This window comes from Oncorhynchus kisutch, linkage group LG21 (assembly GCF_002021735.2).
Source record: "Oncorhynchus kisutch isolate 150728-3 linkage group LG21, Okis_V2, whole genome shotgun sequence".
Classification (NCBI taxonomy): domain Eukaryota; kingdom Metazoa; phylum Chordata; class Actinopteri; order Salmoniformes; family Salmonidae; genus Oncorhynchus; species Oncorhynchus kisutch.
In genome coordinates, this window is record NC_034194.2 from 15,900,596 (window position 1) to 15,928,333 (window position 27,738).

Below are 27,738 nucleotides of genomic sequence, written 5' to 3' on the forward strand. Positions count from 1 at the left end.
TCTGTTCACCTACTCTGCTTCTCACAAAGACACGGCAGTTGGAAAAGTCTCAAATTTGGACCGATTTCCACCTGTCTAATGTCCTTTGCTCATGTTTCTTGGCACAAGCAAGTCTCTTTTTCTTATTGGTGTCATTTAGTCATTTTTTTTTCAACAATTCAACCATAAAGGCATGATTCAGTCTCCTCTGAACAGTCGATGTTGACATGTATCTGTTACTCTGTGAAGCATTTATTTGGGCTGCAATTTTTTAGGCTGGTAACTCTAATGAACTTATCCTCTTCAGCAGGGATCTTCCTTTCCCGTGACGGTCCTCATGAGAGCCAGTTTCACCATAGCGTTTTATGGTTTTTGCGACAGCACTTGAAGAAACTTTCAAAGTTCTTTAAATTTTCCGCATTTACTGACCTTCGTGTCTTAAAGTAATGATGGACTGTCGTTTCTCTTTGCTTATTTGAGCTGTTCTTGTCATAATATGGACTTGGTCTTTTACCAAATAGGGCTATATTTTGTATACCACCCCTACCTTGTCACAACACAACTGATTGGCTCAAACACATTAAGAAGGAAAGAAATTCCACAAATGAACTTTTAAGAAGGCACATCTGTTAACTGAAATCCATTGCAGGTGACTACCTCATGAAGCTGGTCGTGAGAATGCCAAGAGTGTGCAAAGCTGTCATCAAGGCAAAGGGTGGCTACTTTTTTAACACTTTTTTGGTTACTAAATGATTCCATTTGTGTTATTTCATAGTTTTGATATATTCACTATTATTCTACAATGTACAAAATTGTAAAAATAAAGATAAACCCTTGAATGCGTAGGTGTGTCCAAACTTTTGACTGGTACTGTATATACATTTTGAAATGATATAATCTTAGAGAACTAGTATTTTTGGATTACTGACGGGGGCACGCAGGATACATGCCCAGGGACCCCCGTTTGGGATCCCCATTGGTTTTGTAATCATGTTTGAGCATAAGAACACAAAAATAGCCCTTTCCACGATCATGGGATGCGACTAGTGTTTATGTTCTTTTATTGCCATCAGTGTTCAGCTGACCTCTCAGGGTCATGGCCCCTGACCTCAGTGCAGTCCAGTGCCTCTCCTCTCTAGTGCACACTGTGTGGCTCTGAGAAAACCCCACAAAACTCTGCACTTCAGACCAGCCAGGCAGCCACATTCACCTCTAAGATTACTACATTACAAACAAAGCCACAGCCAACCAAGAGAAAAAATAAATGTGATTGAATTCATAATGCATCAAAAGACAGATGGGACAGAAGACATTTTTGGGAAAAAATAAAATGCTTATTATGTTGGGTGACATATTTCCCATTACAGATTTTCTGGGTGAACCACACTGGAGCAGGCTACAGAGTAAATGTTAGCAGGCAGGGGCACATGAAATATGAATGTTGTCTGTGCTGAGCCGATATGTTATTTTGGTGAAGGGGTCTGACCATTCACACCCCCTGAAATAGACACATAACCTCTGAGGATTCTGGGGGTCTAGAATATGATTGAACGATGTCTTGGAAGTAAATTATTCACAGGTGACATTCTCAGGCCTGGCTGTGACTGGACAGTAGGTAAATAGGAAGAATACTAATCAAAAGGGTAGTGTCCCCTATGACTTAGCAGAACAGAAACCTGGGGTCATCTACCTGAGACATTACACTCAACATCCTTTTGAATCCTGCATTAGTAGGGCCTACTTTTCCTGAACTGATCCATTCTAATAAAATGGCTTCTGTAATGACAGCATCCTAGTCTTCTATTGCTCTCAGAAGCAACAGAATAGAGGTGTTGGTTTGTTATCTGCAAGGCTACCAATTTAGCCTGGAATTCCTCATTTCCTTCCAGATCATGCCACCTAATAAAGAAGAAAATGGGTATTCCTTTCTAAGTGTGTATGCAAGACAAAGTCAGTTCTTTCTCCTTTCTAGGGAGCTTGAATGACAGGAGATTCCTTGGATGTTTTCTCAGCTTCCAAGTACTTGACCATTGTATCGCACTAAATGGATTCTCTTGTCACATTTGAAACCCGTGGGCAGCTTGTTTGGAGAGCAACTTCACAAAGTATTGCCAACAGTCACCCACTAACTCTTAACTCTGCTCTGCAGAAGGGACTTGGATTTTTAGAGCCGTCTGTACTCGTTTGCCTCAAGTCACTTGTTCAAAAAAACATCTTCAAGCTAGGTTCATTGTGACTTTGCTAAAGCCCATATTCTCAATCTATAGCGAGTCTAAATCATGTTATAGTCTGTATTTCAGTTCACATTTCTCCATATATCTTGCGTGAAAAGTGGATAATTACACAGGCTGCGATATCGGGTATTTTCCGTTATCTGTCAATTAGGTGCATTATACAGACATACTAGAATCATGTTGTGGTCATTGCCTTCTTCCTTGTGCATTGGCACCGTGAAACATGCACCGTACTATTTGTCCGACCCATAGTTCCCATGCATCAGCCTAACCCCATAGCCAGCCGTGTCTCAGGGGAGACATTACACACGGTATTACACCATCAGGTTTGGCTTGCATTGCTAATGTATGCATTCCATCCAGTTGTCCCCACTGCAACCAACAAGGGATCTCTGTCACGCCTCCTTTCAATTGGCCGAAAGAAGACTGTGGTACATTCGCGAGTTGAACCCACAACATATGGCACAGACTAAGTAATGAGGATCAACTCAACGTGCTGAAGTGTCACAGAGATCCTTCAAGTAGCCACAGGTCTGTATGTAGTCTCTTCCCTTTCCTTGTGTTTGTATTTGTTCCCACACTGGCCTGCCTGAGATTGCTCTGTGCAGAGGAGATTAAGTCCCACGTAAGCCTCCCAAGCTAATGGCTATTTGGCTTCCCTGTGCCTGTCGTCTGAGAGGCGTGAATCCCATTTCCCGTGCTTGAATCCCATTTCCATTTGTTTCCTGTTACACATATTGCTGTACCAGCAAATAAGGTGTTATTGAGATGTCTGTTGGAGGTGCTTAGCTGTGATTCATTGGAAACAAATAGCACCTCGACAAGTGGAATGGGCTTTTAACATATGTATAACATGCATTGCACCGTGGGGCCCCATTCTCACTCTGCCTTCATTTCAATAGGAGGAAGGGCTTCGGCAGGATTCTTTCCCTGCCAGCCAATGAATTATAAAAATGTCTTCCTATATTTCGAATCAGCGCTGACATTAGGTAAAGCATCGCACTGAATCATGACCATTCCTTTTTGCCGTCACATTCCTGTGATTTAGATCTTTGGAATATCGCCGGTCTTATTTCTTTTGGCAAAGCTATAAATATAACAGTTACATGATTGCCAGGATGAAATAAGCATCTGAGAAACAAGCTAACTTTACACGTTTACTAAAGGGATGCCTTACAGTATATTAAGTCATAGCCTTATTGCTCTCTCTGCTACCTACCAACTGTCCCACATGTTGTCGGACTTCAGACTATTTAGCCTGACTACCATTTAAACCGGTTAATTGTTTAATCACTTTAGAGTTTTGATATTCTAACCTTAATAACATCCATTGCTGCTGTAATGAATAGATTAGTTGTTATTTGATATTACAGAGCTGTGAGCCGAAAATGAAACTGTCCTTGATCTAAAGGAAGTCTGAACACTGTCCTTCGCACGTGTTTATCTCTCTAGTTTGGACTTAATTTAATCTAGGCTTGACAAGAGGATGAAATACAGTAGCACCACCACCATGACAGCGGGCAGTCTGTCTTTTACTCACTGTCATACTCTTAACTTATTCTATGGGCTATTTCTACTCTAAAAAACTCATCTAAGAAATGACATTGTCTTGTTTGAGGTCCCTTCAATGGAAACGGTAGACTAATTCAGCTTTAGATGCCTTTACCTATCAACAGCATACTGCACACATTTATGATGCACAGAAAACATCACTGACTTGTCAACTTCACGCTAATGCTTGATTATTGAATAAAAAAATGATCCAATTAACTAGTAGATTCATCAACTAATGGTATACTATGACTAAATTAGAATGTATTTTTGATTGGCAGACCTGGCCATGAAGATGAAGATCAGAGCATACCGTGGGGCAAAAAAGTATTTAGTCACCCACCAATTGTGCATGTTCTCCCACTTAAAAAGATGAGAGAGGCCTGTAATTTTCATCATAGGTACACTTCAACTATGACAGACAAAATGAGGGGGAAAAAATCCAGAAAATCACATTGTAGGATTTTTAATGAATTTATTAGCAAATTATGGTGGAAAATAAGTATTTGGTCACCTACAAACAAGCAAGATTTCTGGCTCTCACAGACCTATAACTTCTTCTTTAAGAGGCTCCTATGTCCTCCACTCGTTACCTGTATTAATGGCACCTGTTTGAACTTGTTATCAGTATAAAAGACACCTGTCCACAACCTCAAACAGTCACACTCCAAACTCCACTATGGCCAAGACCAAAGAGCTGTCAAAGGACACCAGAAACAAAATTGTAGACCTGCACCAGGCTGGGAAGACTGAATCTGCAATAGGTAAGCAGCTTGGTTTGAATAAATCAACTGTGGGAGCAATTATTAGGAAATGGAAGACATACAAGACCACTGATAATCTCCCTCGATCTGGGGCTCCACGCAAGATCTCACCCCGTGGGGTCAAAATGATCACAAGAACGGTGAGCAAAAATCCCAGAACCACACGGGGGGACCTAGTGAATGACCTGCAAAGAGCTGGGACCAAAGTAACAAAGCCTAGCATCAGTAACACACTACGCTGCCAGGGACTCAAATCCTGCTCCCCCCCTCCCCCTGCTTAAGCCAGTTCATGTCCAAGCCCGTCTGAAGTTTGCTAGAGAGCATTTGGATGATCCAGAAGAAGATTGGGAGAATGTCATATGGTCAGATGAAACCAAAATTGAACTTTTTGGTAAAAACTCAACTTGTCGTGTTTGGAGGACAAAGAATGTTAAGTTGCATCCAAACCATCCAAACCACACCATACCTACTGTGAAGCATGGGGGTGGAAACATCATGCTTTGGGGCTGTTTTTCTGCAAAGGGACCAGGACCACTGATCCGTGTAAAGGAAAGAATGAATGGGGCCATGTATCGTGAGATTTTGAGTGAAAACCTCCTTCCATCAGCAAGGGCATTGAAGATGAAACGTGGCTGGGTCTTTCAGCATGACAATGATCCCAAACACACCGCCCGGGCAACAAAGGAAAAAATCCTACAATGTGATTTGCTGGATTTTATTCTCTCATTTTTTTCTGTCATAGTTGAAGTGTACCTATAATGAAAATTACAGGCATCTCTCATCTTTTTAAGTGGGAGAACTTGCACAATTGGTGGCTGACTAAATACTTTTTTGCCCCACTGTATTTTTGTAACTCACTCGAATTGAGTTAGATTCAGATGGCTGAGATTGTTCAGTGGATTTGCTGTACTCTCTGAGGGCCGTAGTACAGAGGAGATTCTGGTAAAGTGAGATGATCAGTACTTTTTTCCACTGAGGTCTACTAAGGGGAAGGTAGAAAGTGAATATTCTCTGGGATACACTGTTTAAAAGCTTTCTGGCCATAATCAAAGGAAATAACAACATTCTCCAGGCTGGGAACTCTATAGTGTAATTGAAAATACAGATGTGAGTGCATGCTGTTCTTGGAAGAGAAACTTTACTGTAGGGGAAAGTAGAGAGTACACAGCGTCCACGATGCTGCTGAGACTGAGAGAAATGGGGGGCGGGGGGGACTAAATGGTTTTACCATTTTTCATTTGTGTCCTGTAAATGTTGTGGTAAATAGATGTCTTGTTTGATTGATGACTGGAACAGAATACTTGGAATGTAAAACTGGAAAAATGCATGTGGCCTTTGGACTGACCCATGCAGAGATAGGAAGGGTGTAGGAGGTGGAGAAACAGTGAAGCCCCTCCCAGGCCAGAGCCCAGACTTGAGTAGAGTAACAGGAACAGAACTTCTGGAAGGCACACTGCCAAATGTTCTCTCTCCTCCACTGTGGTACTGCTGTTCTGTTCCCACTCCCTGTTGTGCATCCTATGTCTGGGAACATAAATATCCAATACACAAGACACAACACGCACGCACATGCATACACGCAGACACACTTTTTCTCCTGGTCTTGTCCTTTCAGACAGTCTGAGTCACCTCTTCTTCCATGGCATTATTTATTTAGCCAAACAGAAGCCCCCTGACCACATTCTGTTTACCGTTTAGACAGCTGGACTTTCACTGGGCCAGAGCTGGAGGTGGGGCTGAGGCCAGAGCTGGAGGTGTGGCTGAGGCCAGAGCTGGAGGTGGGGCTGAGGCCAGAACTGGAGGTGGGGCTGAGGCCAGAACTGGAGGTGGGGCTGGAGGTGGGGCTGAGGCCAGAACTGGAGGTGGGGCTGGAAGCAGAGCTGGAGGTGGGGTTGGGACCAGAGCTGGAGGTGGGGTTGGGACCATAGCTGGAGGTGGGGTTGGGACCAGAGCTGGAGGTGGGGCTGGAAGCAGAGTTTGAGGTGGGGTTGGGACCAGAGCTGGAGGTGGGGCTGGGGCCAGAGATAGAGGTGGGTCTGGGACCAGAGCTGGAGGTGAGGCTGGGACCAGAGCTGGAGGTGGGTCTGGGACCAGAGACAGAGGTGGGGCTGGGGCCAGAGATAGAGGTGGGTCTGGGACCAGAGCTGGAGGTGGGTCTGGGACCAGAGATAGAGGTGGGTCTGAGACCAGAGCTGGAGGTGAGACTGGGACCAGAGCTGGAGGTGGGTCTGGGACCAGAGCTGGAGGTGGGGCTGGGGCTCCTCCTTACTTAAAGGCACTTTGACAGGTGTTTCTTCCAGGGGCCCAAATCATCCACCTCAGAGCACCAGGATGGGCCCCTACAGGGCCATGCGCACCGCTTTAGAAGCAATAAAGTAAAGTATATAGAAGTCAGACCTTTAACTGCAGTGTTCAACGCTTTAAACAAAATGGTCTTTAGAGCGAACAGATGTTCTATTCTAATTATATTTTCTTACATTTTCTCATTTGACGAAAGGACTCGCCATAAAGGCAGTCTGGTCGCTTTTATGAACTATAGCATTTTATGGGCAGAAATCTGCTAAAAAGCTGTCAAACGGAATATGTGAATTACGACTCGCAGCATCTTTACTTGCAGTAAAACCTGCAATTTATAGCAGTTTACTACATATTGTTAATCTCCATCAGGAAAACACAGTAAACTGCAGTGGGAAACTAGCTCTCCAGAACAGGGCAGGGAATACTGCAGGTTGTGTGGCCTAGGAATTTACTGCACAATTTATACTGTATATCTTTATATATCTTTCTCATTTGGCTTGTAGGGCTACTGTAGTGTAGAAACCTGTTTGCTTTGCCATACATCATTCATGCTGTCATCATTCATGTTGAAATTGAGGGGAGTTTCATCACTAGCCCATGTCTATCTTGCTCTTAATAGGACATCAAATAAAACTACAAATGCAAATGTTGCCCTATGTGTCATTGATCATGTATTACAGTATATTCTATTCGCATTTGAACCAAACTACAATCCCTCTCATTTGAATTGAAGAAGAACCAAACAACTAACATCCGTTGGAATTAATGAAGTTGTTTGAGTCATATCTATATGCTCGTAACATTGTAAATCAGCAGAGGGAGAGATATCCACTACTTCCTTTTATAAACATGTAAGGAGCATTGGCTTGTTTGCTTTGGCCTTGGCTGGGTTTGTCATGAGGAAGTGCTTCAGCCCTGTAAGAGGTCGAGTCCTAATGAAACTGGGATGGTTACCATGTTAAATCACCCTGGGTATCCTACTGCCGGACACAGGCTGCTTCACGGGAGATTTACCGATGACTGGGCCGCACCGCGTTAAATCACAGTGACCACTTACTGTGGAGGGGACGGGCGAGGAGAGGAGCAGCTAGGGTAAGGTGAGGGAGGGAGGAGAGTGACCTGCCTGGCTAATATCGTCCATTAATAGAAGAAGAGAAGGCATTCAGATGATTTTACGATTGTGCTGTCACTGACGGACGAGGACTGTGGGTAGTGTTGTCTCAGAGCTGTTGGGAAAGACGCACTTGTTGTCATAGGACATTCCAGTGGGCCCCAGTCTTGAGGGGCGGTGGGGAGTAGGGGGGGACTGGGAAAATCACTATCAGACATGAATTCTGAGAGAAGATCTATTGTCATAGAAAAGTGTACGTGTGAATTTGATGAAGTAACGAAGTCTCAAGAGTGTTCTCTCTCTCAGTCAGAGACGTAGCTCCTGATGGCAGTTGCGATAGAATCACAGTTGGTGGAACGTCACATCGGCACCATTACGAGCTCATATCAAATCATTTTGTTGCACTGGTTGATCTTCAAATCTTTTTCTATCCAGTTGACTTGTGGAAATGCCTGTCACTATGTATAGAATACGACTACAGCAGAGGGACAATAGTCTTGTAAACTTTCCGCAGGAGCTTGACTAATATGTTTTGTTTTAGAACCATAGGAGGGAGAGAACATTTGAGGAATGAGCGTATGATCTAGCGCTTTCTTAAGATTCCTATTAAAGGGATACTTTAAGGGATACTACTTCCCCAGTGTCAGATGAACTTGTGGATGCCATTTTTATGTCTCTGTGTCCAGTATGAAGGAAGTTAGAGGTAGTTTCGTGAGCCAAGGCTTACTAGCGTTACCGCAATGACTGGATGTCTATGGGTATCTACTAGCATGCTAGTTAGAACTTGTGCTAATGCTGGTTAGCAACTTCCTTCAAACTGCACGCAGAGACACAAAATGGTATCCACGAGTTTATCTGACTCTGGGGAAGTTCATTGCCAAAATCCAGAAGTATCCCTTTAAGATCTTTGAAATGTCATGAATTTCAAATATATATATTTAGCTGTGTGGTATGCACTTGGGTCTGACACATCCTTTTTACTATAATTTTCGATATGAATTTCAAATGAAATTCTTACATTTTTAGCCCTGAACATACCCTGGGTTTCTCTGACTGAATGATTACTTAGTAATGTCAGCTAATCAGTGCCAATTTAACAGAAATTACTCTGTGCTTCTGTCAATGTCGAGTGAAATGACTTTGCAGATTGACTGCACCTCTTTATTTGACATAAAATGAAATAGATTGCAACCTCATTTTGGTGGTATGTAATTTAAGAGAATTGTGTTTTCGATAGTGAAAGAGCAGATTAAGCAACCCAAGTGGAGCTTCCCAATTATTCCCTCTCCGATACTGTACATTGGAATCCTACTAAACTGATATTGTTGCATGCACTGTGTGTTTATGTGTGTGTATCATAGGCGGCTGGTGGTACCTTATACGGGAAGGACTGGGGTCATTGTAATGATCTCAGCCATTATTATGAGCTGTCCACCTCTCACCAGCCTCCTGTGGTGTGTATGTGTGTTCACGTTCCATCAAACTCGACCTGAGTGATCGCTGAGGATGTAAGTGCTATGGGTGTGTGTGTGTGTGTGTGTGTTGTCCATTTGCCTGCCATCAGGGTCTTTTGCGGTCTCATGAATAGTCTTGACCTGCATGAGGAACCCAGTAAACTTCGCCATGTCTAGACAGCTTGTATTGCTTCCAAGATTAAGGTCTAAACCGGGTGCTTTCCTGTTTACAAGTCTGAGGTTAGCTTGTGAACACTTTCAGGAAAACATTTGGTCTGGGTCTGTATTTATCACGAACCTAAACACTCACACACTTCCAATCAACATTGGTTACATTTGAAATAGGTTCTAATGATCAATTGAGGGTCTTACGTGAACTTGTAAATGTTTCTAGACTGAAGAAAAGTAGCCTGAATAAGGATAGGATAATGTACCGTTTTATACAATAGTTAGTTATAACTATAGGAGGACTTTGTGAGAGTAAAAAATACACAACACCTGTAAAGGAATGTAGCTTAGGTTAGATTCACACACAACAACATTTCGCTATGCTCATGATTACAATGACTCCATTTAGAGAGAGAGAAATGAATCTAAAACAGTCAAATAACTGTTCAATAAAGACAAAGTGTTGTGTAATAACCTGAGATTGTGCGCTCTAAGAGCTCTATCCTTTTGTATATGTGTTCTAGGAAGAAGACTGGGTTTAGTTATGGTTTGTTTCTGTTATGGTGCAACCTTGAATATGATGAATCTTACATCTGGTGACAGTGTATTGTTCAAGGCAGTAAATCAAACATTGATTGAAGGCACCATGAGTGGATTTCTTCTTGAAGTGCAGCAAGGCATTTGAAAGGCTCTCAGATGCTGCTCACAGTTCAGGCGTCTCACCTTCATTGATCCCATGTTGGATTCATGTTGTCTTTAAAAGGGAATTCAGATAATATAATGTCTCGTGAACTGAAAAAAATGTCATGTTTATAGTTGCTCTATGCTGAAATGACGATAATTGAAATAGGGCCTAATTGGGATGATCATGATGGTGGTCATGATGATGATGGTGTTGATTATGATGAAGACTGCAATGACAATGACGTATAGGACTACGACTACAGAGAAAATGTACATCAATGATGTGGATGTATTCCAACTTGATGCGAAAGGTCAGTTTTTTATTGATTCATCCGTTGGGATATTTTTTATGGCTATTTGTGGAAGGAGTGAGATAGCTCTTTAAGTTCTGTTTTTGTAGCTTGCAGAATATTTGCCTGCTGCTCAAAGACATCAGACTGGTCTTTATTCGGCCTTGATCCCATCCATGCTACATATCCATGCATGTTTTCATTTCTGTTTTTCACTCGTTGATAGTCTAGGAAGTCAGGATCTGTGTTTTCAGTGTAATCCTAGAGCACTTCAGGACATGGATGTGGCCTTTAGAGTATAACATCCTGCTTCCTGTCTGTCTGTCTGTCTGTCTGCCTCATATTTTCTTTCCCTGGACGTCTCTGTCTGAATCCAGATCCAAAGGAAAGAAACCAAAGAACATTCATCCTGCCTTTCAACATGCTAATGAATGACTGATTGCTAAAACAACAAAAAACAACAACAACAAAAAACAACAACAACAAAAAAAACTGGTCCAATTGCAAATTACAAGTGTCATTATCCTCTATTAAGGAAGTCATTCATTTCTTAGCGGATGTCCACAGATGTAGTTACTAGGGAAACGGCATGTTGTTTCATCAAAGCCTGCTAGTCAGTGGTGGGGGCTCCAACCCCCTCTCCTCCCTCCCAAGATTGCATTACAGAGCTCTTAACTGTTCCATAATTGTCTGGTGGGACTCTCAATCCCTCATCACCCAGTGTGGGATGTGATCACACTAACAGCCCTTGAGAAAGAAGAAAGGGTATAAACAATAGCTAATGGATTTTTTTATTTTTGGGGGGAATAGAATGTTGCTATCAGCAAGAAAAGCAGTGGCCACTTTGCATTGCATTAATCCATATGTCATAGTGAGCTTTGCTAGCCATCACCATTTATGCCAAAATGTATATTTCATCTTATGGATGGATTTTTTTAGTTGGATTTCTATTTGAGAATATGTATCCGTCTTTGGGGCTGTCGTGGTGATGCTGTCCTTGTGTCAGACCTGTATCGATCCCCTGCAGTACGTGTGCAGTGTGAGACTGATGTGTGTTGGAGAGTGCACACAAACACACGAGCGCACAAACACACGTCTGAGGCTAAGGCTGATGACTGGGCTGGACTGGACAGGTGACCCATCTAGAGGAGTGATTGAGTGCTACACCACTGGGCTTTGGCATTGAGCAGATATAATGTAGCGTGTTAAAGGTGCACCCTGCCACGATGATGAATACAGGCAAGTTGAAAAATAAATACTGCCGTATCAATCAATGGGCAGCTGCGTGACCCCTTTAAGATGTACTCATTTTTTACCAGACACATTAAGCATCAGGATTAAACTGTCTAATGTGGACACGGATCTCAAGGACAACCAAACAGTCTGCTGGCATATGTCAGAGCAGGGCCTTCTTCACTGTTCAATATGTTTCAATTACTATCACAAATTAAGTTAAGACCCAGATGCAGACATGTCATATTGACAATGGTTTAATATTCCAACCGGGGCTATCAATAGACAGGTCAATGTAGGCAGGGGCCAGTAAACCAGAGGTGGGGCAGCGGTACCGGACGGCAGGCAGGCTCAGGGTCAGTTTAGGCAGAGGTTAACAATCCAGAGGTGGGGCAAAGTTACAGGTCGGCAGGCAGGCTCAGGGGCATCGGCAGGCAGAGTGGTCAGGCAGGCAGGCTCAGAGTCAGGAAAGGCAAGGGTCAAAACCAGGAGTGCTAGAAAAAGAGAGACTGGGAAAAGCAGGAGCTGAGAACAAAAACACTGGTTGACCTAACAAACAAAACGAATTGGCAACAGACAAACAGAGCACACAGGTATAAATACACAGGGGATGATGGGGAAGATGGGTGACACCTGGAGGTGGGTGGAGACAAACACAAGGACAGGTGCAACCGATCAGGGTGTGAAAACTGGGAGAGCAGGGAGTCCGGAAGTAGCCTATTGTCGCGAGCGTATATGTTGTTGTACACTGTAAAAATATCTACTTGTTTCAACTAAATATTATTAAGTAACTGGTTCCACAGGGTTTTTATTTTATTTACTCAACCTTTCAGTCAAAGTGTTAGCTGAACGTAGCATTTTTAGTTAGCCCAAACTTAGCTCCAACATGAGAAAACGTAGGCAAAAATTCTGTCAACTTAAAATGATGTGTTTGCTCAAATTGTCTCGTGTTCATTTAACTAGAAATTTTTATTTGTGCATCTTACCTTATAAAAAGGCTGCGGAACTAGTTACACAGAGTGTTTTTATCATACAATGTTTTCAACTTACATATTTGACATACCATTACATTGTGCATCTTAATTTATAGAGTAAAAATTATTCAACCTCTCATCTGTGATTTGTACTCACAACCTCTTGGTTCACAGCATTCCAATCTTCCTGCTACGCCCCCATGTCTGTATCAATAACTGATTTCAACTGTATTGCTACACTTTGCACTTCAAAGTAAATCTCAGCTCTGTTAAAGGTATACTCAAGACAAATATTTGATTGATCATAGTGATTAAGGAGTAACATTAAAAGTAATATAACCTACCAACATTAGACAACTATACAGAAAAACATAGAATTGCTTAAATAAGTAAATCAAAGAGAATAGTCTGATTAATAGTAATAGAATAGAATAGTCTGATTAACTGATAATTGACACAGACATGGTGGTGTAGCAGGAAGCTCAGAATGCCATGAACCAGGAGGTTGTGAGTTCAAATCCCCGGTGAGGACATGATTGAATAATAATTGCTGTATAAATGAACATGCACAATGTAATCATGTATGTCAACTATATAAGTTGAAAACATGGGAGGTTAAAAGCACTCTGTTTGTGTAACCAGTTGAACAGCCTTCTGTAGTTAAGATGCCCAAATAATAATTTATATATTGAACAAAAATATAAACTCAACATGTAAAGTGTTGGTCCCATGTGTCATGAGCTGAAATAAAAGATCCCATAAATGTTCCATATGCACAAAAATTATTTCCCCAATTTTTGAGGCACACATTTGTTTACATCCCTGTTATTGAGCCTTTGTCCTTTGTCAAGATAATCCACCCACCTGAAAGTTGTGGCAAATCAAGAATCTGATTAAACAGCATGATCATTACACAGGTGCACCTTGTGCTGGGGAAAATAAAAGGCCACTCTAAAATGTGCAGTTTTGACAAACAACACGATGCCTCTGAAGTTTTGAGGGAGAGTGCAATTGGCATGCTGACTGCAGGAATGTCCACCAGAGCTGTTGCCAGATAATTGAATGTTAATTTCTCTACCATAAGCCGCCTCCAATGTCATTTTAAAGAATTTGACAGTACGTCCAACCAGCCTCACAACTGCAGACCACGTGTAACCATGCCAGCCCAGGATCTCCACATCCAGCTTCTTCACCTGCGGGATCGTCTGAGAGCAGCCACCCGGACACCTGATGACACTGAGAAGTATTTATGCCTGTAATAAAGCCCTGGTGTGTGGAATAACTCATTTTAATTGGCAGGTCCTGGCTTCCCAGTGGGTGGTCCTATGCCCTTCCAGGTCCACCCATGCCTGCGCCCCTGCTCAGTCAAGTGAAATCCAAAGATTAGGGCCTAATTTTTTTATTTTGATTGACTGATTTCATTATATAAACTGCAACTCAGCAACATCATTGAAATTGTTGCATTTTGCTTTTATATTTTTGTTAAGTTTAGTTAAAAGAACATATGAGACAAATTGAGCAAACACATCGTTTTAAATTCAGTGAATTTTTGTCAATGTTTCCTCAAGTCGGACCTGTTTGGGCCAATTATTTTTGTTGTTGTTATTCAGGTAACTCTTGGACCAAAAAGTTGAGTAAACAAAATAAAATGCAGTGGAACTAGTTACTTAATAATAATCTGTTGAAACAACTATGTTTTTGGTTGCTTTTCTTTTTGCAGTAATACTGTGTATGTTTATTGTGTACTGGATGAAATGAAGCTTTACAATGCATTACGCAACAAGCGAGTAGTGTTGCATATCAACTGAGTATTCTAAATGTGAAGCAGATGTTTCATGACAAACTAGAACTAGAAATAGAACTAGAAATCTTTCAAGTAGATCTACAGTACTGTATATCTTCTTATTCCTGACATTGAGCCGGTCAGGCATTCATTTTGAATGAAGGGAAAAGAACCACACTTGGAAAACTGTTAGATGATAGGCGAGAAAGATCCATCTCTTTCTAAGAATCTGGCAGACAACTCTAGCGGGAGAGTCAGCATGAAACAATCATTTGTTTTATCAACTTGAATGAAGAATCAGCAGAAGCATGATGTGAATGGGAGCTGCATCCACAGTAGTATTGATCTGAGGCTGGAGAGAGCACGGAGAGATAGACTCAGCCCAGCCTTGTCATCCATACTTCATATATCAAACACAGGCCCACGATCAGAAACCCACCCTCTCCTTATTCAATAAAATACTAACGTACAATAGCAGTAGCAGGTCCCCTAGCAGCATACATACTGTAGCCTGTTTGGCTTATCACTGTTGGAAATCAATAGAGCAAAAGTATGTGGGACACAACTGTCTGTATGTGAACATCAATGCCTCAAATACACCTTGCGTCAGTTAAAAGGCCAGTGTAATTTAATACCAGTATGAGGTACTTAGCCATAACCATTGACATTTAGATTATACAGTAATAATGTAAAGTATGATAATAGCTGATGATAGTCCTTTCTTATTCCGTGACTATTCCTCCCTCTGTTGCCTCTGATGAGAATTTGAAATCTTGACCTCGGTACAAGCGAAGAGAAATTGCCGTCCGCTGAGAAAAACTCTAATAGAACGTAGTGGGATATTTCTGGATGAACCTCATTCAGAGCTCTGTTGCGTCTTCTATGGTCCCTTTGTAAGTATCAGCCTCATGATACAGTGATTTCATGTCTCTTCAAACCTAGTCAAATGCCTTGCTCCAGTACTGATATTCACCCCTATGCTTTCAGGGCAACTGCTCCGCTCACAGTCCCTGCTGTGTTAAATGTGGTGCTGAAAATGGAGCTAGACATATTAATCAGCCTGTGTTAGTGGCTGGGTGAGTGAGGGGAAAACACCTATAGGTGGTATGAAGATTCGGACTGACTTTAACCAAGTAGTGCTTCGAGTTCCAGAGCGTAGGCCACAGTGTATTTTAGAGGTTGTACACTACCATACTACCTCACCATTTGACTTTTAACAGTTAGGCCAGTGTTCTTAGACCTTCATCAGCTGGTGAATGTCAGTGCTATCGCGCCACAGAGTTCCTCATAGGCATCCGTAAAACTTAATTTTCTGCAGTTTTCAGATGTTCTTCACAGTTCATTTGGCCTGGGCATCTGGAGGAACAGCTGGGAGCCATTTCAGAGCAATGGGCCCAGTCTTTGATACACTCAGTCAGTGTTTCCTTCCCATACAGAGCCATAACAGAACAAGGGGGCAACATTGGCTCAGCACGTGATGAGATCCCCTCCCTCTCTCTCTCTCTCTCTCTCTCTCTCTCTCTCACTCTCTCACTCTCTCAGAACTAAGGACACATACAGTTCCTTTTTATCGGATCCCCCATGGACACTTGTTATTTACGTTCCCATTGAAGCTCTTCTGAACCAACAGCTCTGTACAGTATTTCATTTTAAACCAGAAACTGTTGTCTGTTTACGTTTTCTGATGGAGGGGCAGAGAGAGATCAAACACCAGCCCTGATTGTGAAGTCTCAGCTATTCCTACCATTGCCAGATATGTACCATTGGGGTCCTATTTCTGCCATTGCTTGAAATCAACAGTTCTGTATGTATGAAGGATGCTGTCCCTCCCTCCTCTACAGGACCGTGAGCTAGGGGGAGACTGCGGGTATAAACCTGACGGACCGCGGCTCTACTCTACAATCTCATACCTGCGGAGCCTCACTCTCCTCTCTGTGAACTCTGAGTCAGACCTGTCACACTGGCCTGGGACACATCCCTCTCTTTCTCTGGGGCCTATTCACCGTAGGACTCCACTCGTAGTACAGCAACGGCAGTGAAGGAAGTGACAAAAATGTTACAGAATTGGTCAGACAACCTTGTATTGTTTGTATATCAGCTAGAGGTACCGCATGTGAAGTGTATAGTATTAAGTACCTTATGTTTCCCGATCCTCTTCCCCCAGGTCTGTTCCCAGCGGTGCTGAACCTGGCCTCTATGGCAGATATCAGCACCAACGCTACCTGTGGAGAGACAGGACCAGAGATGTACTGCAAACTGGTGGAGCACGTCCCCGGACAGCAAGTCAGGAACACCCAGTGCCGTATCTGTAACGACAACAGCGAGAGGCAATTTGGTAACTATCAATATTATACCGTACCTACTGCATATTACAGTACACCTCTACTTTGTATTGTATCAGCATGCTTCACACGGTAGGACTAGGAGTGTGGAGGGCTGTATACCACATTCAGCAAGGATTTAGAGAAACCACCTGCACGTTGCTCTCATCAAAGTGCAACACTGCTCCTCATCATTTATCCATTCCAAAATCAATGGGCTCAGCCTATGAAATATACATGGCCTGGGATTGCTGAGGAGGGACTTTTGAAGAGTTCTGACTTGTGGGTCTGTAAACACAGCCTGCATTTGTGAGCATATCTCACTATCTAACAGAGGACACATCTTCCGGTGTGTACACAGAGAGGAGCCATGCTTCATCTTCTGACAGGCACTTTTGCTGGTAATTAAAACTCACAGCCTATCTGACTGAGAGATTCACCTAAGACAAACTGGTGTGGGTGTAAACTGTGCAAAGATACATTAAATAATAAACGGGGTGGTTCGAGCCCTGAATGCTGATTGGATGAAAGTATGACAAACATACCAAGGCTAAGGGCTGTATTCAGGCACTCCGCATGGCGTTGTGCATAAGAACAGCCCTTAGGCGTGGTATATTGGCCATAACCACACCCCCTTGGGCCTTATTGTTTAAATATACACTCAGAGGCCAGTTTATTAGGTACATCACCTCGTTCACAAATCTTTTGTATTCCTACAGATAGTGAGTCACGTAGCCATGGCTTGCTATGTAAAGTAGGCAGACAGGCATCGAGGCATTCAGTTACTCTTCAATTGAACGTTAGAATGGGCAAAACGGGTGACCTAAGCGACTTTGAGCGTGGTATGATTGTCTGTGCCAGGCACACCGGTTCCTGTATCTCAGAAACAGACGGCCTCCTGGGCTTAACACGCACAACAGTGTCTAGGGTTTATTGAGAATGGTGTTACAAACAAAACACATCCAGTCAGCAGCAGTCCTGTGGGCGAAAACAGCTTGTTGATGAGAGGTCAAAGGAGAATGGCAAGAATCATGCAAGCGAACAGGCGGGGCCACAAACTGAAGGCGCGGCACAACAATGGTGTGCAGAACGGCATCTCGGAACCACAACTCGTCGGTCCTTGTCACTGATGGGCTATTGCAGCAGTCGACCACACTGGATTCCACTCCTATCAGCTAAAAACAAGAAGAAGCGGCAACAGTGGACACACGATCACCAACACTGGACAGCTCAGGAGTGGAAAAACATTGCCTGGTTAGACAAATCCCGGTTCTTGTTGTGTCATGCTGATGGCAGATTCAGGATTTGGCATTAGCAGCATGAGTCCATGGTCCCATCCTGCCTGGTGTCAACGGTACAGGCTGGTGGCAGGGGTGTAATGGTGTGAGCAACGTTTCTATGCCCCAAAGAATTCAGGCTGTTCTGGAGGCACAGGGGGGGGGGGGGGGTGGCAACCCAGTACTAGATGAACTGGCCACTGAGTGTAATCCTGACACAGCCTTAAAGGGCCCATAGCTAGTGCACTATGTAGGGAACAAAGTGCCATTTGGGGCGCATCCCAGAGCTCCATGTACCAACTGAGCAGCATATGTTAGAGTCCAGGGAGCAGGCAGCACAGATATCAGAGAGACTGATCGGCCTGAGAGACAGACAGACAAACACAGGACGACCTTGTTCAGTAATTAGACAAGTCTCTCAGAGAGGTCATTACTATTCCCTCCCAGTAATTTGAATCAAAGCGGGAGGGTACTGTAAATGCTTTTAGCAGACAATTACCGGCAAAGAGGACTTCCTGCCTTGACGGTAAAGAGAAGAAGAAATGGACTCGTCATCATTTATCTTGTCTCATCGTTCAATAATGAGTCTTTCACATTTCTGGTAATTTCAGGTCTGACTAGAACGGTCTTTTTTGTTCATTCACATTTAGCCTGTCATGGCAGGCACTCATGATATGAAATACTGTACATTCCCAACATATTAGTATGCCATTAGTTTCTTTGTTTTACCACGAGATAGAGACAATGTTTGTGTCCATATTTTACCCATCCACATCTTACAGCTGTGTGCCTGGTGAGCAACTAGCCATGCAAAAGAATATACACATTTTAGAAGGAGACTCACAAGTCTTATAATAACATCTGTGCTTTCCACCTGTTGCAAGTCATCTGGTGATGACTGTTACAAATGTCTTGCCATTTCTGCCACTAGCCTGTACAGCAGCCTAGTGGCTGCTGTACAGGCTAGTTTAATTCCCATTGAAACCAAACCATTGTGTGGCTCCTAATCTTCGCTGAAATGTCATAGGAATGCCCTTCAACGCGTACATGTAAGAATTAAGGTGACAGTGATTAGCATAACTTCTAATTAGAGACAATTCTTTTGAAAGGGAAACTTGATTGTGAACCAATTGGGAATGATTTAAATGAATTATTTCTCTCGTAAATGGTAGGAAAACTATTAAACTGCTTAATCAAGAGGGCAACTTTAATTATCTTTTTCTGATTGGGAAATGATGCATACCGAATAGACTGATTTTCTGATGCAGTAAATCTTAAAGTACCTTAAGATGTGTACAGTTCCAGTCTTTTCTAAGCACCACATTTGAATGTTTTTACTGTTGCTTGAAAATCACTCTTGGTTGAGAGATCGTGAAAACACTATACGGAGGAGGACAACTCTTTGGAGGTCGAGAAAGTGGTATTTTTTAAAGCATTTAACATTTCATTTGCAAAGATAAAGAGGTTTTGAAAGGCTGTTTCTGTCCGTACATGATAATGAGTGGGGAGTAGTTCACAGAGACAGTGGGGGGCCTCCATAAGCAGCGCTTATTCATTAGCAGGCTCCTGACTGTTGCCATGGTTTCTAACTAGCACGGAAATGTCCGGAAATAAGTAGCCTATGATTGACAGTGCTCAATCATCTGATATCCAGCAGTCACATGCAACTCACATCTCCTATCTTCAAACACTGCTTATCTCCTGAAGCATAATGCTTTCTTTCATTTCATTTTTATTCCTAGAGCGCCACCCGATTGAATATGCCATCGATGGAACTAACAGATGGTGGCAGAGCCCCAGCATTAAGAACGGCATGGACTACCATTACGTCACAGTCACTCTGGACTTACAGCAGGTAGGAGATGAGGGTGATACTAAACTAGCCTGGTCCCAGATCTGTTTGTGGTGTATAGCCAACTCCTGTGTTTGTTGCCTGGCATGACAATAATCATAAGAGATGGCAAGACAGCACAAACAGATCTGGGACCAGGCTAACTGTAAACCCCATTGGAACTGTAAAGCCACTCGCAGCCAAGCCCCGGTCAACAGTGTAATGCACTTGGCAGCCTGATGTGACACTTGTCTGGGGTTTCACATTCTCACACGTTTGTTTAGTCTGGTTTGGAAAGAGTGTGTGTAAATATACTGGCTGAAGACTTGCTATGAGATATAATGTGTAACTCGTCATGTGAGATACACAGGTGGCCTGACTTGGAAGAGGGTTGTAGTTGACCTCTGTGAAACCCCCTGGCTTGAACTGTCTGAAAAGACTGTTATGGATTTCAATCTCTCAAAGGAGAGGAATTGTACTACTGCATCCTACCAGGTGAAATGTACTATTGCATCCTACCAGAGGAATGTACTACTGCATCCTACCAGAGAAATTGTACTACTGCATCCTACCAGAGGAATTGTACTACTGCATCCTACCAGAGGATTTGTACTACTGCATCCTACCAGAGGAATTGTACTACTGCATCCTACCAGAGGAATGTACTACTGCATCCTACCAGAGGAATTGTACTACTGCATCCTACCAGAGGATTTGTACTACTGCATCCTACCAGAGGAATTGTACTACTGCATCCTACCAGATGAATTGTACTACTGCATTCTTCCAGAGGAATTGTACTACTGCATCCTACCAGATGAATTGTACTGCTGCATTCTTCCAGAGGAATTGTACTACTGCATCCTACCAGATGAATTGTACTACTGCATCCCACCAGATGAATTGTACTACTGCATCCCACCAGATTAATTGTACTACTGCATCCCACCAGATGAAATGTACTACTGCATCCCACCAGATGAAATGTACTACTGCTTCTCACCAACATCAGTTTTGTTCCCTCTGTCAATTTCTGAAAAAGAAAAAGTTTCTTACAAATCTTTTCTTGTGCACTGACACTGTAGCTATTACTTTCAAAAATTGATATTTTTTTCACTTTGCTCACTTGCTCAATATAATATCTCCGTTGCAGTTAGAAGAATGCAGCCATCCTTAGAACAATTTGAGATTAACCCTAGAGGAACCGTAGCATGAAGGTAGTTGCATTTATGCCCACAAAGCACTATTTAAATTGGCCCATTTGAGAGGGTGTCTGGACTGCTGACTTCCTCCTTCAAGCATGTGTGTTCTGTAGGAGACTGTACTGCCTCGTATCAGCATGGTACACCTGATATCTCTGACTATCAGAGCGTCTGTAATGACTCCTCTACTATTGACCTACAACAGGAAATGATTCAACCCAATGGAGACTCGCCGTTAATAAAGTTCAGCAATGTGCTGGGTCTCTGTGGGTTCTGGGTTCAAGAGCTGGCGGCGTGTGTGTGTGAATGTGTGTGTGTGTGTGTGTGTGTGTGTGTGTGTGTGTGTGTGTGTGTGTGTGTGTGTGTGTGTGTGTGTGTGTGTGTGTGTGTGTGTGTGTGTGTTTGTGTGTCTGTGTGTATGTGAGGGTGGAAGAGGGAGAGAGGAATCAGGGAAGAGGGGATCCTGAGGCTAGATTGTGATTGGTTTCGTAGGTGGTACAGTAACTCAGCTTCCTCCCAAGGCCTCGGATATGATCAAGGGTGAGCGTGAAGACGTGGCTCCGCTCCTAGGGCCTCCGCGGCTGGTGATTCATGGGAGTTTGTCCCTGGCTGAGTTATTATGCTTAGGTTCAGAGGGTGGCTCTCTGTAGACCCAGGCAAAGGGTCCCAGTCTGTGTCGGTCTCTCCCTTCCAGGAGATAGAGATGCAAGCACATCTCCTTCATTAATATCAGCCTGTCATATTACACAGGAGACCAGAGCAGGGTCAATCCGGAATTAATGACCATGTCACTCACACTGCTGAATTAAATATACAATGATACAAAGTTGGGACACTGGAATGAAAAAAAATCCAAGAGGGATGAAGGGGATCAATATATATATATTTTTTTATCTCTTCGCTGGCTCCAGTAGAGTGAGCCCATCATTGGTTATTCAACCACTCTTAGAAAAAAAGGTGCTATCTAGAACCTGAAAGGGTTCTTTGGCTGTCCCCCTAGGAGAACCCTTTGAAGACCCCTTTATGGTTACAGGTAGAACCTATTTGGTTGCATAGGGTTCTACATGGAACCCACAAGGGTTCTACCTGGAACCAAAAGGTTTTTAACTGGAACTATAAATGGTTCTCCTATGGGGACAGCCAAATAACTCTTTAGGAAGCCTTTTTTTCTAAGACTGTAAGCATCAACCAAAGACTGAATTTGTAATAGGAGCTAAAAAATAAAAGGTATAGCTTATATTTAATTTATTTAATGTACTGTACAGAATAAACATGTGAAAGTGACCCAAATACTGTATCTAAGTGGTAAGTATGCAGACAGAGTCTCACTGAGGTCATCAAGCGTTCATAAATCATACCTTCCTGTGTTTAATTAGCGTTTGAAATCTGACACCGAGAAGTGCCTAGGCAGCCATTTTTTCCATGCTAATGTGAACTGGCCCATCACTCATCTCTATCCGGCCTGTCACCGTGGTGATGGAATTACTTTAGCTACACACATTGTCCCAGCTCAAACTGTTTGGCAGATTAGGGAGTTTGGTTTTAAGTAAAAATGGTATATTAATGTCTCTCTTACAACATGAACAGTAAACAATTCCCGAGATAACACATCTTGGAAATTGCTCTTTTTTTTTCTTCAGCAAAACCATCTGTTCGACTAATTAGATGTAATGGCATATTGAGGGTGATATACCAAGGTTATAATATTGCTATTTCACCATGAAGAACAATTAATCAGTAGTTGTATGCAGTAGAAATGTATTGAGAATAATTGAATTGATGTATACTGACGCTGACAGTGAACACCGAACAAACTACACTCTTTGTATTTAGCCTTTATGGTCTTTTTTAACAACAACATTTGTCACAAAGTGCTACGCAGTAGCTTGTAAGCACAGTGGAAAGGAACAATTACCTATTAAGTTCTGTCACTCCCTCCCTCATGGTTGAGCTAGCTTTACCCATGGCCCTGTATGCAAAGTGTTCTCGCCATCAGTGCCCTTTAAAATGGAATCCTATTTACGCTCCATTCAGGCGCTTTCCCCTGGCGGCCAGTCACCATGCTTGCTGTCGTCTCCTGCGATAAATGAGTCTGTGCTGTTGGCGCTGTCGATGATGTGTGTGAACGTATCGTTATTGCCCGTGACATCAGTGCTCTACTTCCCCCCCCTCGTTATCCGGGAGCCCCTAATGGAGTGGAAATCGGAATAATGACTGACACTGATGGGAAAGGGAAAGGGGGATACCTAGTCAAGTTGTACAACTGAATGTATTCAACTGAAATGTGTCTTTCGCATTGAACCCAACCCCTCTGTATCAGAGAGGTGCGGGGGGCTGCCTTAATCGACATCCACGTCTTCGGGCGCCTGGGGGAATAGAGGGTTAACTGCCTTGCTCAAGAGCAGAACGACAGATTTTTACCTTGTCAGCTCGGGGATTCAATCCAGCCACCCTTCAGTTACTGGCCCAACGCACTAACCAGTAGGCTACCTGCCGGAGGGGGCAGTGTGTGTGTGTGTGTGTGTCTGCGTGCGTGTGTGTGTGTGTGTGTGTCCGCGTGCGTGTGTGTGTGTGTGTCCGCGTGCGTGTGTGTCTTGGCCACTTTTTGATGGGACCGAAAATTGTAAATCATTTTTTCCCAGTTTGACTGACGTGGTCCAATCAGTTATTAGTTCAATGCTCCCAAGACTTTAGCACAGACACAGAGGGGGATCTGAACAGGGGCATAAATACTATGGGAAATGAGACGCACCACATAGACTTCACTACTTTGATCATGCTACATGTCTAAGTCAGAGAAAAAAAAAGTGTTGTTCATATACCAGGACATTTGAGCATGTTTGAATTAGATTCTATATGACAGCTGATGATTAATGACATACATGCCAGATACTTTAGCTTGGTATGCTATTCATAGACATGGAGGTGTTTGTCAGCGAGTGGCGCTCGACTTAGTGTGAAATATAATATGAAGCGGGTGTCAGTCGACACACCGCAAGGATTATTCTCAACACTTTAGGGCACACAAAACAAGCCCACACCATAGACCTCTGGCACCTCAGCCTCCAGTTGAGAAGGACAGTGATGTGACCTGGCTTTATCTATAGCTGGAGCTCAGAGAGTTAGCCTACATAGTTGTGGAATTAAAAAACAAAAATTTACCTTTAGATATTGCCTCTCGAATTATCTGGAGTCATGGGCCTTATTTCAAAGTAATTAAAGAGAGGGATTGACGGACATTCTTTATCACTTCCTGTGATACGTGGAAAATAGATGATTGAGCGTAGGTAGGTAGGTTATCAAAGTTCTGTGCTTTAATTCGGCAGAGCAATTTAAATGGTTGATGTTTGCAGGTTATCTATCCCTGAAACCAGGCCCTGGCCATTCTATTTTGTTGTTTTCCAAGTTTAACTTTTCCTTTGCTACTATACACACTAGTGCTCTCACCTTGTCATGTACGACTTGTGCTCTACATTCATATTCTTTATAGCGACCGCAGATTTTTAGGAACAGCAAATCTCTTCTGACTTAACTTTGATCAAAACAAACACAAAGAAATATGTGCAAACAAACAAATATATCCCAAATCTGCCAATTTTTATCCATGTTTAAAATTACCCAGAACTTAGAGCTTAGCCAGTAGGGACAAAGAATCACAGCAGAGCAGGCGTTGAGACTATTGCCACTGATGTCATTGGACTTCTAGCTCTAAACTGTCCCTGGCCTGGAATCCACATGGTCAGGTCGCGACTCCAACACTTGGGACCGTGGTTACCAGGTCACGCTCTGCCCTGCAAACACATGTCGAGCACTGAAGAGCTCTCTTTTCTCTTTCCCTCCAGACTCCTTTCTACACTTGAATCATCATATTTAGGTAAACATCCCCCCTACATACCCCTTATGCTGTGTGAGGACAACATTCACCAGCCTTCCTTTCTTCCTGCTTCATCTGAATCAAGGAGACAAAGAGGCTTTGTGAGATTTCCCCTGCTACCTGGGCAGAATCCTATTGGGTTTCAGTGAAAGGGATGAATGCCGGGTTGAGTGGCGCTCTCTCTATTGTAAACGTTGAAACGTTACACCGTTATCTACTGTAGATGAAAGAGGCAAACTGTGAGTCATTTTTGATGTTGAGTCATTCTCCCAGGATGGGAGACATATTAACTTGAAGAAGTCAGCGACAAAATAGCTGGGTTTTTTGTTGTTGTTGTCAAGCAAGGTGGAATGTTGCCTTGCCCCTGTGCTCATTGTCTTTCTTGAGGAGCTGTCAAAGTGTTGCATTTACGGCTTGATGAAATTCAATGTGTGGCCTTCGAGGGTATAGTACTGTAGATGCAACTTTATCTCTGTCCTGCTACATACAGAGACAGCCAAAGTTGATCTGCCCTCAAGCTACTCCAATGCTGAATAGCTGAAAAGACTGAAGCATGGGAATACATGTGCTGTTTCATTGGAAACTTCAAAGAAGGGACTCCATATTGTAGTGAATCTTGTACAGGAGTGGAGATTTCGTAATGACAAACACCTGAGGCACAATCTTGACCCTGCTCCCTGACAGGATTCGTTATTTTAGTGTCTCCGGTTTTCCCATCAAACCTCACCGATCTGACTTACCCTTGTCTATGAACGTGTCACGGTGTCTATCAAAAGTGTTTCCTTAACCTGAATATGAAACTTCTTATATTACTTCACAAGACCCAAAGGGAGGACTGTCAAGATTCAGTTCCTTATTGTAAGCTAAGCTCCTGAGTTATATCTGAAATAGACTGCTGTAACACTCTTGTTTCTGCCCTACCAGGTGTTCCAGATAGCCTATATGATTCTGAAGGCTGCCAACTCCCCCAGGCCAGGTAACTGGGTGCTGGAGCGTTCCCTGGATGGGGTGACCTTTACCCCCTGGCAGTACTATGCCATCACAGACACAGAGTGCCTCACTCGCTTCAACATCCTTCCCCGCACCGGACCGCCATCCTACACACGCGACGACGAGGTCATCTGCACCTCTTTCTACTCCAAAATCCAACCCCTGGAGAATGGAGAGGTGAGGGTTCAGGCGCCAGGGGGTCCGAGTAGGGTCACTGAAAGGTCGTAGGGGTCCGCTGTGGCGCAACAGCTACAGGGACTTGTTTCTATGGTAGATGTGATTGTTTGTTGAACACTTCAAACTGAAATCCAATTTCAATTCAAATGCACAACGTAAATACGTGGATTCCATTTCACGATAATATATTCGATTCACCCATGGCCCACATGAAATAAGACCACCAGCACTTTCATTCACTTGCTTTAATGGGCAATGTATTGAAGCCATTTGCTGCTGACTTGATTGCCAGCTACAGTAGTATTTAAGTGCCCTGGTGGTTTAGTTCAATTACATGAGTCAGCTTTGAAATCACTCACCAGCTGCTCACAATCAAATGGACCTAATTAAAGTTGTGGTGAGCACAGTTGCCCTAATAGTGGACATCTTGTTTAGGAGTTTGGCATACAGTCTAGGCACGTAGCACATTTTATTTCATGGTGTGCTTTGTTGATGTCAAGAAATGCTTTTTTCCATGTTTGTTTTCATTGAGGATTTGGAATAAAGAAAGTCTACTTCACACAAAGAAGAAACACACACACAAACACACAGAAATCAACCCACCCACACACACAAAGGACAGCGACGCTGCCTTGATCCGTTGTGTATCGGAGCAACTCCTTTTAATTGTGAGACCCGATTGCAGTGTGCTCTCTCTGACGGTAATTAAGCAGTCCAGTCCACAGCACCACCGTCGAGCCAGTTCATACTGCATTATCACCTACATAACTCAGTTCTCTAGCACCCTCCCCCCTCCTCCTTCCTCCACCTACCCCCCAGAGCCCCCCGTCCTCCCCCCACCCACCCACCCCGCCCAGGCCCCCCCTAGGAGCTCTTGTCAGCCGGCTCCTTTTAGGTTGTGACAGGAAGCGTGATCACAGCGAAATCCTAAGTGAGTCGTAGGCCGGTGTCAACACATCGCAGATCTCATATTGAAATGTCACTCTCTCTGACTTCTTCAAAAACAGCCAAGCTAACCACACCGCCTTAATTAGCAGGCAGACACAGTTAACCCTTCACAGCTGCAACCAAATTCTTTTTTTTTTACCAGGCTCATTAATGTGTTGTCTTCTTACCTCAGCAGTGGTGTGCTCTGAATGTTGTAATGGTGCTGTTTTGTAATGGATTTTCTGTGTAGAGACTGAATTGAGTCTTTGTTAAATACAGTATTGAACAGGGGTCATTAAAGATCTCCCTTTTCCTTTATAACAGACTTGGCGTCTTTTTGAATGTATCAATCAATTACTAAGAATCTGTACCATTCGGTGCTTTGTCTTAATTTGCACCCGGGGCATAGATCCACACCTCTCTGATCAATGGAAGGCCGAGCGCTGATGACCCCTCCCCGACCTTACTGAACTTCACCTCCGCACGCTACATCCGCCTGCAGTTCCAGCGAATCAGAACCCTCAACGCTGACCTCATGACCCTGGCCTTCAACGACCCCCGCGATGTTGACCCCATCGTGACCCGGCGGGTAAGAACGACCCAACATGTCGGTGGC

The 27,738-nt window shown here is 43.3% G+C and overlaps 1 protein-coding gene across 9 annotated transcripts in view; it reads left to right on the plus strand.

The window, feature by feature from the left end:
• lama2 (laminin, alpha 2) overlaps positions 1–27,738 on the plus strand; it is a 137,600-nt gene that overhangs the window by 8,438 nt on the left and 101,424 nt on the right. For all 9 annotated transcript variants that reach the window (XM_031800294.1, XM_031800298.1, XM_031800296.1 and 6 more), the window contains exons 2-5: positions 16,688–16,858; positions 19,864–19,976; positions 25,953–26,195; positions 27,532–27,711. In XM_031800294.1, the coding sequence (XP_031656154.1) occupies positions 16,688–16,858; positions 19,864–19,976; positions 25,953–26,195; positions 27,532–27,711 (707 nt within the window). The remainder of the gene's footprint in view (positions 1–16,687; positions 16,859–19,863; positions 19,977–25,952; positions 26,196–27,531; positions 27,712–27,738) is intronic.